This window comes from Dermacentor silvarum, chromosome 2 (genome assembly GCF_013339745.2).
Source record: "Dermacentor silvarum isolate Dsil-2018 chromosome 2, BIME_Dsil_1.4, whole genome shotgun sequence".
Taxonomy (NCBI): domain Eukaryota; kingdom Metazoa; phylum Arthropoda; class Arachnida; order Ixodida; family Ixodidae; genus Dermacentor; species Dermacentor silvarum.
The window spans coordinates 36369153-36383064 of NC_051155.1; the positions used below are offsets into that span (position 1 = coordinate 36369153).

A 13912-nucleotide genomic window follows, 5' to 3' on the forward strand; every position below is an offset into this window, starting at 1 on the left:
TATGTGTCGGCGCTTCAGTGACCCGAGCACTGATAGCCCCGTGTTCATCGAAACCATTGGTGCGTGTTGCACGGTCTTGCATTATAGCCAGACGAGTGTGCACATTCATCCGACCGCAGATGCGACTACGACGAGCCAGTGATATCAGAAAATATCAGTGATATCAGTGATATTCAGATATCAGTGATATTCAGAAAAAAGCCAGTCGGCGCGCATCTTCATGTTGACGAAGCGTGTAAACGGGTGAAGCATGTAGAGCAGTGCTTTTATACATGCTTCATTCAGTCGCAGTGAATACGTTTCGCCGTTGTATGAAGGATGCGCAAAGCGTTGGCTGAAACACTTTTGTCACGGAAAAATGGGTCCAACTTCGTCGCGTAGCAACGGATTGTGTAGAGTCGCACCACTCCACCAGGAACACTAAATCCTCGCGTGTAATTCGTGTGTAGAATGTATCACGGTTGTAAGACACCTATGTGTACAGGGGATGGCAGAGCTATGCCAATGGGGTCGACGTTAGACCACGTCGCGAGCCAGAGTATCGGAGTGCGTAAAATCGATGTTAAAGCGAACGAGTAGCATGGTATCAGCGCACGAAATCTCAAATGAGCTCTCGTCATTTCTTGTTTTTTCGCCCGCTGAGTGCAGAAACTTCGACGGTATACTTTTCTTATAGCGCTGACCACCTTATACTGTCAGATTATAGTTTGCTCTTGCCTATGACTTTCGGCGCGGTTTTCTTGATTAGCCTGGCGGGATCCTCCTTTTTTTTTTTTGTGGCTTCCCTTCGACTGGGTTCCACCATTGAACACTTGAGACCTCATAAAAGCCAGAGCAATTTGAGACACTTATTCAAAAAAAAAAAAAAAAAAAATCTGCAACTCTGGTCGATAACACTTGCACTAATTTGCGGCGACGAGGTTGGTGTGAACGAGCACTCCGGGACCCGCTTCTAACCGCTTTTTCATCGGGGGAGCAGCTGAAGTTCGCTGAAATGGGCACCATTACCATTGCAAAAAGGAATTGAGCGCAGCGCTCGAAAATGCCGCGCCGTTATGGAAGGTTACGTTGGGGTGACCGTCCTGCGGCGTTACTCATGCCTCTTACCTGAAAGAAGTGAAAATGCGACGGTCACTGCGTACTGCAGGCAAGAATTCGTGTTTGCGGTGTAGTTACATGAGTCGCACGTTGTGTCCCACGTCTGTAATCGTCTGCGTGCATAAAATGTCCAGTTCCAGCTCTGTCAAATTACCGACAGCTGATGCTGGGTACACGGAACTTGCGAAAGAGGCCGTTTGAAGCTGCATCCAAGAACACGCAAAACGTGAGGGTGGGGAGCGGTGAGGGTTTACAAAAACACTACCCCCTACGAAGGTTCACCCTGCTCCAAGGAGGTAAAAAAAAAAAAAAAATGCTGTAGTGGCAGCCCCCGCATTTCTTACCATCACGGGTGAGGCCGGAGTTTGCCTATACTTCTACTCTGAAAGAGGGCCGCGACAGCTGAAATGTGCTCACAGCTCACTTCCTTTTCCCCAGTTATTGTAAATGCTAGGCTAATAGGAAAATAAAAGTTCGTGGTCTCTTGCTAAAGTGTTACATTTGGTTCCGTATTGCTATCATGATAAGCCATATTTGTCAAGACGTTTCGGCTTATTTCTAAAACCAATGACAGAAAGACGTCGAACGATATTTGTACGGCAAAATTAACCACACTGAATAGCATGGAGCGGAAAGAAAGCGCTTCGTGTATTTTACTCCATTTACGAACGTTCTTTCGTGCCATGGTAACATAGATGGCGGCGGTCCGGCTTCACTTAAGTGATGTCAGCTCCACTCCAGCAATTGTTTATTTTACACCTCCTTGTTCTGCACTGCGGAAGTCCTTGTACTAACTTGCTTCTCTTTCTCTCTCCCCTTTTCTTCATCTGATTGCCTTACTTTACTGTCTCCCGAGTTCGCTCAAGTGTACGCCCGACCGGTGTAACATGAAACCGAACCAGGGCAACCAACGCAATGGGCAGGTCTACTCAGAGATTTGCGGCTATGTTTTGGAAACGTGTGCTATACACGCGGGATCGTCAAGAAGCCGGTGCGAAAGAAGCCACCGGGGTCTGGAAGTCGCCGTCGAAAAAACTGGCGCCGGGACCCGGCAGCAGCGCGGGGAGGAACGCGGGCCCGTTTTGGCAGTCCGCGTGCGGCATCGATCGCGGCGCCGCTTGCAGTCGAGGAGACGGTCCCCCGCGCTCGCTACTCGCGCCCCGTGAGCAGCTGCCGAGCAAGCAGCAGCGTCGTCGCCGTGCCGCTTAGCAGTCGCGTTGCCTTCTGGTGGTCGAGTAGTGCGCCTATGCTGCCGGCGTTAGTGCGCTGCTGCTCGTCGAGCCGCTTGCGGATTCGTTGTCGGTGCAGCAGCTAGAGAGATAGGCTTTACGTGGTGCGCGATGATGCCTCCGTGTTCCGGGAGGCCTCCGCCGCCGCCGCTGCCGCCGCCCCTGGCCCTGGTTTCGCCTCTTGGGCCGTGGCTGCTGCATGCGGGCCTGGGCTACGTGCCGCTCAGGCGAGAACCGCACTTCCGGTGAGAGACGAACCTCTGCTGCTGCCTGCCGCGCGCGTCCGATTGAGGCGTGCGCGGTTCCGGCGCTATCTGGCGCTCAATCTCTGCCGATAACTGGCCGGCCAATCGGGCCAGATTGCGTCGTATATTCGGGCATGCGCTCGAGTACCCCGAGCACGGTCACGCGGAGCTGAAGCCTCGTTGCGTGGACCGACACCGCAATCGTTGTCGTTCACTGGTGCCCATACTTTATTGGGCATTATCGTCGAAACGGCCCTCCCTTTGTGCGCATGTGACAATTACTAACCGGTGGTGAGGCTGCTGATATTGCGGATGGCGCGTTCCCGTTCTTAATCGCACCTCAGCCCCGGCGTTGTCTCTGGTTTCGCTCTGCACGCGGCCGGCGTTACCGTAAATATAGTGACGAAGGGGGCGGAACCGCGCGTGCAGTCGCCGCCTCTGCATCCCCCCCGCCTCCTCCTTCTGTCCCCTGTCGCGCTCAACATTCAATTTCTCGATGCTCTCTATCTCGATTCGCCCTAATGTAATTTGTTCTCGTTCATAATCTAACGCGCCCGGGTCGGTCGGCGCATCTCGGAGAAAGGGTCGATGTCATCGTGACAGCTGCAGCGTTCTTGCAACAGCAGTACATGTGGGTGTGACTCCCGAAGTATGTACGATGGGAGCGGTATGTAAGACCGCTCGTCTACATCGTTTATAGAAACACGTTGGGCATGATAGAGCACGACACTAAAGCAGGAAAGAGCTTCGTATTTTTTTTTTTCTTTTACTGCGCACTTGTCTTCATAATTCTGATTTTATGATTCGGCGCATTCTTCTGAAATGGCCAACGGTTGGCGACGTGCAGCTTCTAGTCCTTTGAAAGTTCGTGGAGTCAAATCCCGGCCGCGGTGGCCGCATTTCCATGGAGGCGAAAAGTAGTACTTATTAAAAAATAAATAATTTTAGCTACTCTGTGTTTGCGTGTTCGTATGAATCCTAATATGCCCTTATAGCATTGCATACTACATTTTGAGGCAGAACTCATACACCTCTTTGTATTTCTTACCGATTTCCCCATTTGCAAGAATGCCTGTATGGCGCTTCAGATTTTCTGTAATGAAGGAATAAATAAATAGATAAATAAATATGCTAAGAGGCAACCCTTGTCGTGCGTTGAAGCAGCCAATCCTTGTCCCATTTCGCTGAAAGCTCTACGGCTTTTCACGGTAGAAAACTTGAAAAACTAGTCATGATATGCACTACCAAAGCCCAGTACGATTTTGATGGACGTAACGAGCGCGTTTGAGACAGCGTACCAAATCAAGAGACAACCGGTTGCCAATGGCTCGCCGTCCAGTTCCAGCCCAAGCGCATCATCTCTATCGCGCTGGCCGATGGCAATTCTCATTTCCAGCGCGTTCGCGTGTGCCTTTTTTCTTTCTTTCTTTTTCCCCCCCCCCCCCCCCCCCCCCCCCCCCCCCCCCCCCCCCCCCCTTAATTCGCGCACTGAGCAGGTGACTGATCGCATAACTTTCGTACGATTACGAGTACATCGGAGGAAAATATTTCGTGTCCACGTCCGACGTCACGGATAGTACCGTGACCTCATATCCCGGCTGTTACCACACTACGCGCTGACGGTCGCTTCATTCTGCGCTGGTGATACTCTCCACACTTGGCATTTAAACTGATTTGTGGCGATGTGCCGCGGAAATCTCGGTGAGAATTGAAAACAGTATAAAGTAGCGGTTACAAATTCGGTTCGGTATTGCCTTCTGGAGAGGCCGTGAAAGTTTGCGCGACGACCGCTGTGGGAACACTTCTTTAGGTGCGGCCCCCCGCGAACGAGGTCAATGGCACTCTGGGGGAACCACAGTGGAGGAGGGGAGGCCGTGCGCTCCGCTCTTGCCGTTCGAGGTTTCGCGTAACGTACTCTCGCCGTGCGTCGATTTGAGCTCTGGTGAATAGCGAGTGCGGAGCTTGGAGGAGGGGGGGGTCCGGTGTACCCCCTCGAGTCTGGAGAACGCGCGTCGGGGCGGACAGCAGCTGTTTCCGTGCCGCCGACAGCTGGCCGCTCGGCCGACCGGAAGAGTGCGCGCGCTGCCTGCCTGCCGTGTGTGGCCTGCCGCCGCTACCCACCGACGCTTCTCCGAGCACGGGGGCCACATAAGGTCTTCAACTAACGGGCGCGCAGCGTTGACAAATACACGCGGCCAACGTCAGAGCGCCGCCGTTCAGTTACGACGCGCGTCGGGAATCTGTGGCGGCTGTCTTGTGTCGGACTGTAGCGGCGGCGCGTTCTCGAGCACCAGGACCTTAGTGCGCGATCTCGGTGTTCCTGTGGCGAGCGGTCGACGCGGGAGCGTTCACACCCCTCGGAGCTCGCGGATTTCGCCGCGCCCCATCTTGCGTGCGGCTCAAACAGTTCCCGCCGTGGTTTTGTGCAGGCTTCCAAGATGACGTTGCCGCTGTAAGTTATGTAGCAGCCTTTCGAGCACGCGATGGCTCTGGCGCTATCAACGCTATTGTCTGGTCGAGTGGCAGGCCCAGCACGTTGCCACTAAGCATGTGTTCCGTATATTCTTCTTATATTTCTTCTTCTTATTATTATTGTTACAGGCCTGCTCATCCTTGCATGCACTTTTTTTTTTCTTCTTTTCAGGGCATCCACACTTTGTTCTTGTGCATAACCAAATAGCGTCACTTGTATTCCATCCTTGACTGACCTTAGTCACATGTACATTCACTTTCAGAACACCGCAGGACTAGTGGTAATTCTTCTACTCACAAATCTGCTTACTTTCAAAAGCCAAAAGTATTAAGCTTGGTGTGCATAATACATATATATATATATATATATATACACACAAGGTGTTTCAGCGAACACTTTCAAAAATTCTTCAAGGTTGCCTGTGGCAAATAGCACAATTCTAGTTGATGAGCTGGTCTACTCGAAGAGGCGGACATTACTGGCACAAGAAATTGAAATGCATACTCGAATAATTAACAAAAATTCACTAATTAAGTTTTTAACTAATCACCTGATGGCCCATATTGCAATTTACAAATTGTAGCCGTGGAGTTCGCAAGGCGATCCCTTGGAACGAATTCTCGGGATGACACCAGTTTCAAGATAATAATTTCCAAACTTTTCGGAGAAATGCATTGGTGTTTTAGTGTTAATTATATATATTATATAAATTATATATATAATGCTTATGAGAGGCAGTAATGCTTTGGGAGGCCCACATTGTGCTCGAGTACCCTTTAATTTTTGGCAATGCAATTTATTGTTTTCTTTTTATTTAGTGTGCTTGGCCTGGGACACAATAACAATAATTTGTTGCATGGTCAATTTGCACAAAGTAAGCCAAACTACGCCTTTGGTAGAAAAACGTAGCTTCTGGAGGCATAACTTTCTTCCATGGCAGTACATTTCACTGACACTCTGTATATGGATTACCATTACAAAAAAATGTCTCAGTAAGCATGAAAGCAATTCGAAGAGTGAACAAGGTAGCCATGTTCACTAACAGGGTACCATATTTGCCATTTCTGCAACAGAACATTTCTGAGCTTCACTGCTTTTCAAAGTCGGATACCATGTTTCTTCTTAGTGTGATTAGATAGATATTCAGTGTTACCAGTGACATGTTGCCATTATGTTCATTGGCTGTAGCTCTAAATGGGAGCCAGTGAAAAAATCAAGTAAAAAGCGTTTGTTGGCTCATGCTAGGCATGGTGCAGCCACGCAAACACTTTTTTCTCCTTTTGTTGGATGTCTGAAAACTCTCGGGATTTAGTTCGACATAAAAAATAATGAAAATGAATTGCTGGGAGAACATGCCGAGCAATGGAGATGGTGGCGGAAGAGTTGGTGGAAATACTAATTACCTGATACCACCTAAATTAGTTTGCGTTTTTTTTTTTCTTTGCCTCTCAGTGTACTTGTATTGCTAGCTGTGTACTGGTTATAAAGCTAAACCTGATTTAATATACCTGCTTCCAGTGCTCTTTTGTCATTTCTTCTTATTTTTCTGTACTTGTAAAGTTCATCTTTGCCACTTTTATTGTTACCTTCCCCCTTTGTTTAAGAGTGGCGCATATAGTGAATTCTATGGGTAGACCTTTAGCAGTCACCATGATCATTGAACGGGCACTTGGATTTCACAAATCCGAATATGCCAGTGTAAAACAAAATGCTTCGCGCCGGATCACAGTGGAAGCCATCGCATGCATCAAATTCTGGAAACAGGGTCACACATCTGTTCGGTGCATTTCCATCAACCTGTGGTTAGTGAAGGCACTGTCTCAGAGTGCGAGTTGTGTCCTGTGTGCCCGACTTAGGTGTTAAATTCGCAAGAATGATCAGAACGCTGTACGGCACAGTGATGTTTGAACTATGTACATAGCTGCCACTACTGGCACCATGTATCACAAAAAAAAAAAAAAAATTCCCCCTGTCGCTTTTCTCAAAAGGTGGAAGTGACATGCAACACACCTTCGAAGTTCCAGCCAAATCCGTGCCCCAATGGCAGAACACAAGAGAGTGCTGCAGATCTCGAAGCGCATAAGGGATTCTTCACCGTGGAGCAAAAAAACTTGCTCCATATCTACCTGCAGAATTCACCAATACTCTTAAAATGCTACGTTGCCTTTGTCGTTCAGTTTCTGTGTATATCACAGTTGGTGAATCTGGTACTAGCCCTTTGCTATAGATACTGTTGCGTGTAAATATATGTACTGTGTATGAACATTGTGTTAAAATTGAATTGGCTTGTGATATGAATAAGAGAGATGTGCTTGTACTTACCTTGTTATTTGTCTGTGCTGTTCGCCTTGTTGAATCTAAGTCAGCTAGCTCAGCCTTGAACTCTCAATCGGAGAGAATGCTGTCATGCTGTTGATGACTAGGTGGAGAGTAAAAAATTGGCCGCGTACTGCTTGCTTCGCTGCAAATGTCGTCGAAAGACGATAGTCTTCTGCCGCCCCTGATACGTAACACCCTCTCTTCTCCCCCCTCCCACCCCTCACGCTGTTCCCCTCCCCTCTCACTCCTCCCAAGATGGATGCAATGGAGGTTTTGCTGAATTCTATTCAAATTTTCTGCGTTCGCCCTGCTTTCACGCCATCTGTAGGGACCTTTTATTACTGTTGGCTGGATGCTGTCTACAGAGCCGCGGCTTCAGTCGGCTTTTTTTAACGCGTAGCGTCTCTTCGACACCATTTCTAAAGCTTAGATTTTTTCATTTGCAGCGTTTCGGTTTTCATTTTTTTCTGTCTCCCTCTTTCTCTCTATCTGTATTTCTCTTTCTTTCTCTCTCTCTTTCTCATTTTCTCTTTCTCTCGCCTATAGCAAGTTCTGTTACAATCGTTGGTACAACGCAATCATATGGTTCCCATAAATGCATGTTCTACAAGCGTGGGTGTATATCCTAGTGGTTATGGTGCTTGCCTTCGAACCGTGGTTACCCGGGCTCGAATCCCGCCTCACCAAGAAAGTATTTTATTTATTTGTTTATTTATTACTCTCTCTCTCTCGCTGTTTCTCTTTCTTTCTCTCTCTTCACCTCCTCTCCTCATGCTTGGTTTTGGCCATGCGGTTGAATCGAGTGACAGACAGACAAAGTTTTTCGCGTTTAGGTAGCCCCAAAAAAGACTACCGTCTTTAAAAATTCTGCTTCGTGTTTCAGGTGCCTAGCTGCAGCACTGCCCCCGCCGCGCCTTCTCCTGTGCTGCGAGGGCCGGCTGGGCCGAGTGGTGCCGTGGCCACAGCAGCATGGCCCTGCCTGCCCAGCCAAGTCCCTGAGGCTCGCTCCCAGTGCGCTCTGGAGGAGACAGCAGCGCAGGCACCGACACCACCACAGGAGTGCCACCATGGGGCAGAAGGTCACCACCGGCCTCAAGGTCAGACCTTGCAAACCTGCAGATGGTGCTTCTTGAAAAGACACACACTGGGCTTCACTAGTGCAGTAAAACTTAAATTTAAGAAATTTCATTGGAAAGAAAAAAAAAAGAATGTTTTTACTGAGGCATGTGCACAGCAGCCTTTCATCAAGAACCAAAACATACGTGCAACACTAAAATGAAATCTCTAACATTTGTGGGCCGTCCATTTTATACTTGCAGGGAATTTCGGTATGTTACCAACACAAGCAAATACTCTACAGATGTTACCAAAACAACTACCACTGCAGGCTCAATTAGGTTGCATTTCAGCACTGAAAAAGCAGGCAGCATAATTGTGCAGCTTGGTGTTTCCAGGTTATGAAACCTTATAACCATTTTGAAGCAGAGTACCACTACAAGCGTTCATGTCAATGAGCTGTATTAGCCTCGGACAGTTTCATAAAGATGGGCTGGATGATTCATTCAGGCATTGCAAGAAAGTTCGTAGAACTGAAAGTTGCCTTATACTGAGGGAATTGAACTGAAACTGTTTTGCATAGGACTCAAATGTAACACTCCTGTGGTGAGTTTGGATTATTCAAGTGAGAACTTTAAATATTTTAGTTTCATTGTATATTGAACTATGAGCAGTTTTGCTTTCATACAGAAATACGCTCAGCCATGTAGGTATAAAGAAGACGGTAATTGAAAGTGCAGGTCATGTTAAGGAGGTAGGTAATCCTGACTGTAAAGCTCAAGCCCCATAGGGCATCTTTTTCAAGTGTCAAATCAATGTCGAATTTTGCTTGGAGTCATCTTCTAGTATCTCCTTAGGCTGCCAGATTGTTTGCTGGATCAGGGTGCAGATGTGCTATAGGTGCTGTTGGTTAGCTGAAGTACTTGCTTTAGCAATGATATTGAAACACAGCTCCTTAGAAGTAAATGCACATGTAAATGCATTCTATAAAATCTAAATGATGCTTTTGTTTGACATAACAGTAAAATATTATATGTCCATAATGACTGTTTTGTTTAGTACTGATAAATTTGATTGCAACTGGCCTGTAGAGCATTTTTCTTCATAATGCGCAGTATAACAGCAACGGTGTGAAGGCACAGTGCTATTCAGAGCCTGTGCTACTGAAAATAATTTACACTGGTAAGTTCCAGCTGAGCAAAAGTGAGTGTGTTCATCCTTGTGTGACTAGTAAGGCTTGTCTTGAATTACATGGACGATTTACCCTTGAATGGGTAATTCATGGAGATAGTATATATAGCTGAATTGTTTGAGTTACATAAATAGTAATGCTTTAGGGAAGAGATAGTTGTGGGCCCAATTGGCATATAAAACTAAATGTAATCAAAAGGTGACTACACATACTATGGAAAGTTGTCACCCTTGTTTTGTGTTAGTGTTTGTGGTGGTACTTCGTTTAGATTTATTTTATATGGTCATGATGAATTGTCCACCTCTGCATTGTCCGTATAATACGTTGTTCTGCCAAAATTATGCTATGGTACTTGGTAGAAAGATTGGTAGGTATTCCTCATTATTGCTAGATCAGTACACAGCAAAAAAAAAGAAAAATCTATCTATTGATAAGTTACTCTAGGTGGCAGTGTAAAAACACATGCTTACCGTGCTAACGGGTGAAACATGCCACGGGTTTCGTGTCTTAAAAACTATAAGTTAAGTGTTCCGTCAAATAGAAGTCATTACTTAGGTAACTTGGTAATGCTAAGTCTCTGCCATCCATTTTTTTATGAAAGGTGACTTTTTACGTAGCTTCATTGATCTTGAACATCTGCTTATGTGAAAGTCAGTTCTTCATGATCAGTGTTGTAAAATGTCGTCAAGTAATGTTACAGTGCACAAGTGTGTGCAGTTGTTTCTGAAGTCTAATTAAGAAATCCATTCTTGTTCCTAAATTAGCCTTTCACTTTGGAAACAATGTTTCTGTAGAGTGCAGTGTTTCAACAATATCCATACAATTTTGAACAGCGTGCTTTCATTTGTTCTTTTTGTTTGAATCTGCTGTTTTCTTGGTTTGGACATGATTTCAAAGTATACACAGATGGGGTTCCCTAACCGAGTTCTCTGTTGTGCAGGTGGTTCAGCCAATGGAGGAAGAGAGCCTGGTGGGTCAGCCGTCAGTTGCCCACCCAAGCCGGCCTGGCTGGATCCATGAGGTGCGGGAGCCCCAACGGCCATTGCGACTGGAACTGCTACTGGACATGCCACCAGCTAGTCCAGAGCTACAGTGCCGGCACGCCTGGAATCCCGAGGATCGGTCACTAAACATTTTCGTCAAGGAAGATGATCGACTCACCTTCCATCGACACCCTGTTGCCCAGAGCACAGACTGCATTCGTGGCAAGGTGTGCACTTCCCTTTGCTCTGTGCACAGGGCAGCCTAACACATATGCATGGTGTTGCGACATTCTTCTTTTAATGCGTGAGCATTAGAACGGTCATGCGAACGAAAACCCGTCTGTCAGCTTGTGTATGGCGAAAGAGGTGAGAGGAGTGGAGAGGATTCCAATGCAGCTGGAAGGAGAGGAGGCACCTGATGGAGGCGTCACGCGCAACGCGCTGGAATGCAGCCCCGCACGATTGGCACTTGGCTGCCAGCAGATACACTTTGCTCTGGGCAAGTCCGGACACGTGTTGCGTGTTCCGATATTTGCGTTAATGGCTACGTTTGTGTTCTGTGTACTGTATAGGTAAAAGTAACAATGGATGTTGCGCGTTCTACGGGGTAAAAAGTAATGCTAACGAATTACTGTCACATGAATCCCATTGATTGCCCTCATTTTTTTTACTTTGCCTACTCTCAACAAAGGAGCTTCTGGCTAATAATTATTTCAACCTGTCTGCTTATAGGTATACCTTTGAGCGGAGCTACAAAAGAGCCATATTCTGAGATCTTTTCCCGCCTGGTGTCAAAACATTTTGCCAACCTGTGACTTCTTTCTTGTTCCGTCACTATGATCGTGTATTTGGGCCATGCCATAACTGTACAATATGGGTGGCAGCAAAGTAACAGGAATGGGAAGAGAAATGGGACCATTCTTTGCATGGCTGCACAGTGTGCCGCTGCACGGTTTTTTTGGCCTTCTGTAACTCCATCTCCAATGCTATTCACTGCATGCTTAGCAGAAGTATTCAAGCTCTCAGACTGGGAAGGCTTAGGAGTGAGTGAGGATCAACGGCGAATATCGCGGCAACCTTCGGTTTGCAGATGACATTGTCCTATTCAGCAACACGTACTTTCCTTACTGTTACTCTTCCATCTATTCCTAAAACTAGCATTAAAAAAATTTTGTAAAATAATTAGACCTGTTTCTGATAACTTAATCCTATTAGACGACTCTACTGGGCAGCCTGTTCCTCAACATGGTGCTGCAACTCACCTTAACGAAGCCTTTAGCAAAAATTTTTCGGGAGATCTTAATAAGCAACTTCCCGAGTTGCGTAACTATGATTATCCAGTCATGTTCCCAGTAATAGTTCATATATCTGGTGTTGCTAAACTTATTGACAAACTCGACTACAATTCTTCACCTGGCTTCGACTCAATTAACACCAAGTTCAAAAAACACTTCCGCCTACAGTTCTATTATATTAACCAAAATTTTCCAACAGTAACTCAACACAGGCACTTTACCTTATCAGTGGAAGGTTGGGAAGGTGGTTCCGCTTCACAAATCTGGTAACAAAAACATAGCAACCAACTATCGCCCCATCTCACTTACCAGCACGTGCTGCAGACTACTCGAACACATTGTATTCAAAAACCTCGTCGACTTTCTTGAAGATAACACATTTTTTTCACCTGCACAACATGGCTTTAGGAAATCATACTCATGCGAGACTCAACTCGTATCCTTCACTCATCAGTTGCATCAAATTCTTGATCGTTCATCATGTGCTGACTGCATTTTTTTAGACTTCTCAAAAGCTTTCGATAAAGTCTGTCACAAACTTCTAATCCACAAACTAACCCATTTGAATATTGATGGTAATCTTTTAAAATGGATCGAATGTTTTCTTGTTCATTGCTCACAATTCGTCACTGCTAACGGCTGCAATTCACGGATGTGTTCTGTTGCTTCCGGAGTGCCCCAAGGAACGGTTCTCGGTCCTTTGTTGTTCTTAATATATATTAACGACCTTCCTTTGCAAGTAACTTATAACATTCATTTCTTCGCTGATGGTTGTGTTATCTTCAGAGAAATAACTGCAGATTGTGATACTAACCATCTTCAATCCGACCCTGATATAATATCTAACTGGTGCAGTTTATGGCTAATGGAATTAAATGTTAACAACTGTAAAGCTATTTTATTTTATTTATTTCATCATTCATCATTAGTACAGAAGGAGGTCCCGGAGTTACAAGAACTGTCAGGGGGACCTCCTATTAGTAATTTAACAATGCAATAATTAATACATTATGGCAACATAACAGCAACAGACATAAGAATACACAAAGTTAGTGAAGCAAATAATCAAATACAAGAAAGGTGCTTACAATAATTGAAGTTCAAAATATAGGCAAATTAAATACATACAGCGTATGAATAGATAAATAAATTGACACGTTATGGAAACATAGGAATGACACATATCAAAGAACACGAGGTTAATTTAACAGATAATTAGAAACAAATATATGCTCACAATACGCAAAGTACAAGTGTTATATAGACTATGTGACAAAAAAAATATAAAACAACTAAAGAGAAGGAGAAAAAAAAGAAGGCAAAGGAAGATACAGAATAAAAATAAATAAAAGCAATCAATACATTAGATAAATACAAAAACATTGAAAACTGGAAAATAATTCTGTATACAATATAGACTCATAGTAATGAGTCTGTGGCCAGTAGTGTCGTTAGTAAATATTTCTTCGTATCTCTCTTGAATGTTAATGTTGTGCGGCAGGCTTTAATATGGGGGGGTAGTTTGTTCCAGTATTTAATGGCCGTAAAAAGAGCAGTAAACATTCCATAATTAGTGTTTATTCGAGGGAGTAAAAAATTGTTGTTAGCGGAAAATCTCGTATTGTTAGTGTTGGTAAGAGCAGGCCTATTAAATGTATCTAAAATGATTTCATGATTTAGTGTGCGGTATATTAGTAAAACCAATTTGAGCTGGAGCATGTAACGTAATGGTAGTATTTTTAGGGTACTGAAAATTAGTACTGCATGTGACATGTAACTGGAGAAATTGATGATCCTCAAGGCTTGATTTTGTAAATGTTGCAGATGTATTATGTGCGAGCAATATGTGTTTCCCCAAACTGAGATGCAGTATTGCAAGTGACAATGAATAAATGCGTAATAAAGTGAAGTTCTTACGTTTTGTGGAAAATATGAACGTGTTAGAATTAGTACTCTTATTCCAAAGGCAATTTTTTTGACACCATGTCAGCATGCAAGTTAAACTTAAGTTGGGGGTCCAGT

General features: G+C 45.2%; 1 protein-coding gene across 1 annotated transcript in view; it reads left to right on the plus strand.

Annotated features, from left to right (window-relative positions):
- The first annotated feature begins 2422 nt into the window (after positions 1 to 2422).
- Positions 2423 to 13912, plus strand: part of LOC119441415 (protein gustavus-like) — a 31029-nt gene continuing 19539 nt past the window's right edge. Inside the window, 3 exon segments of the mRNA XM_037706040.2 lie at positions 2423 to 2572; positions 8248 to 8461; positions 10553 to 10822. Of these exon segments, the coding sequence (XP_037561968.1) occupies positions 2439 to 2572; positions 8248 to 8461; positions 10553 to 10822 (618 nt within the window). The 5' untranslated portion in view covers positions 2423 to 2438.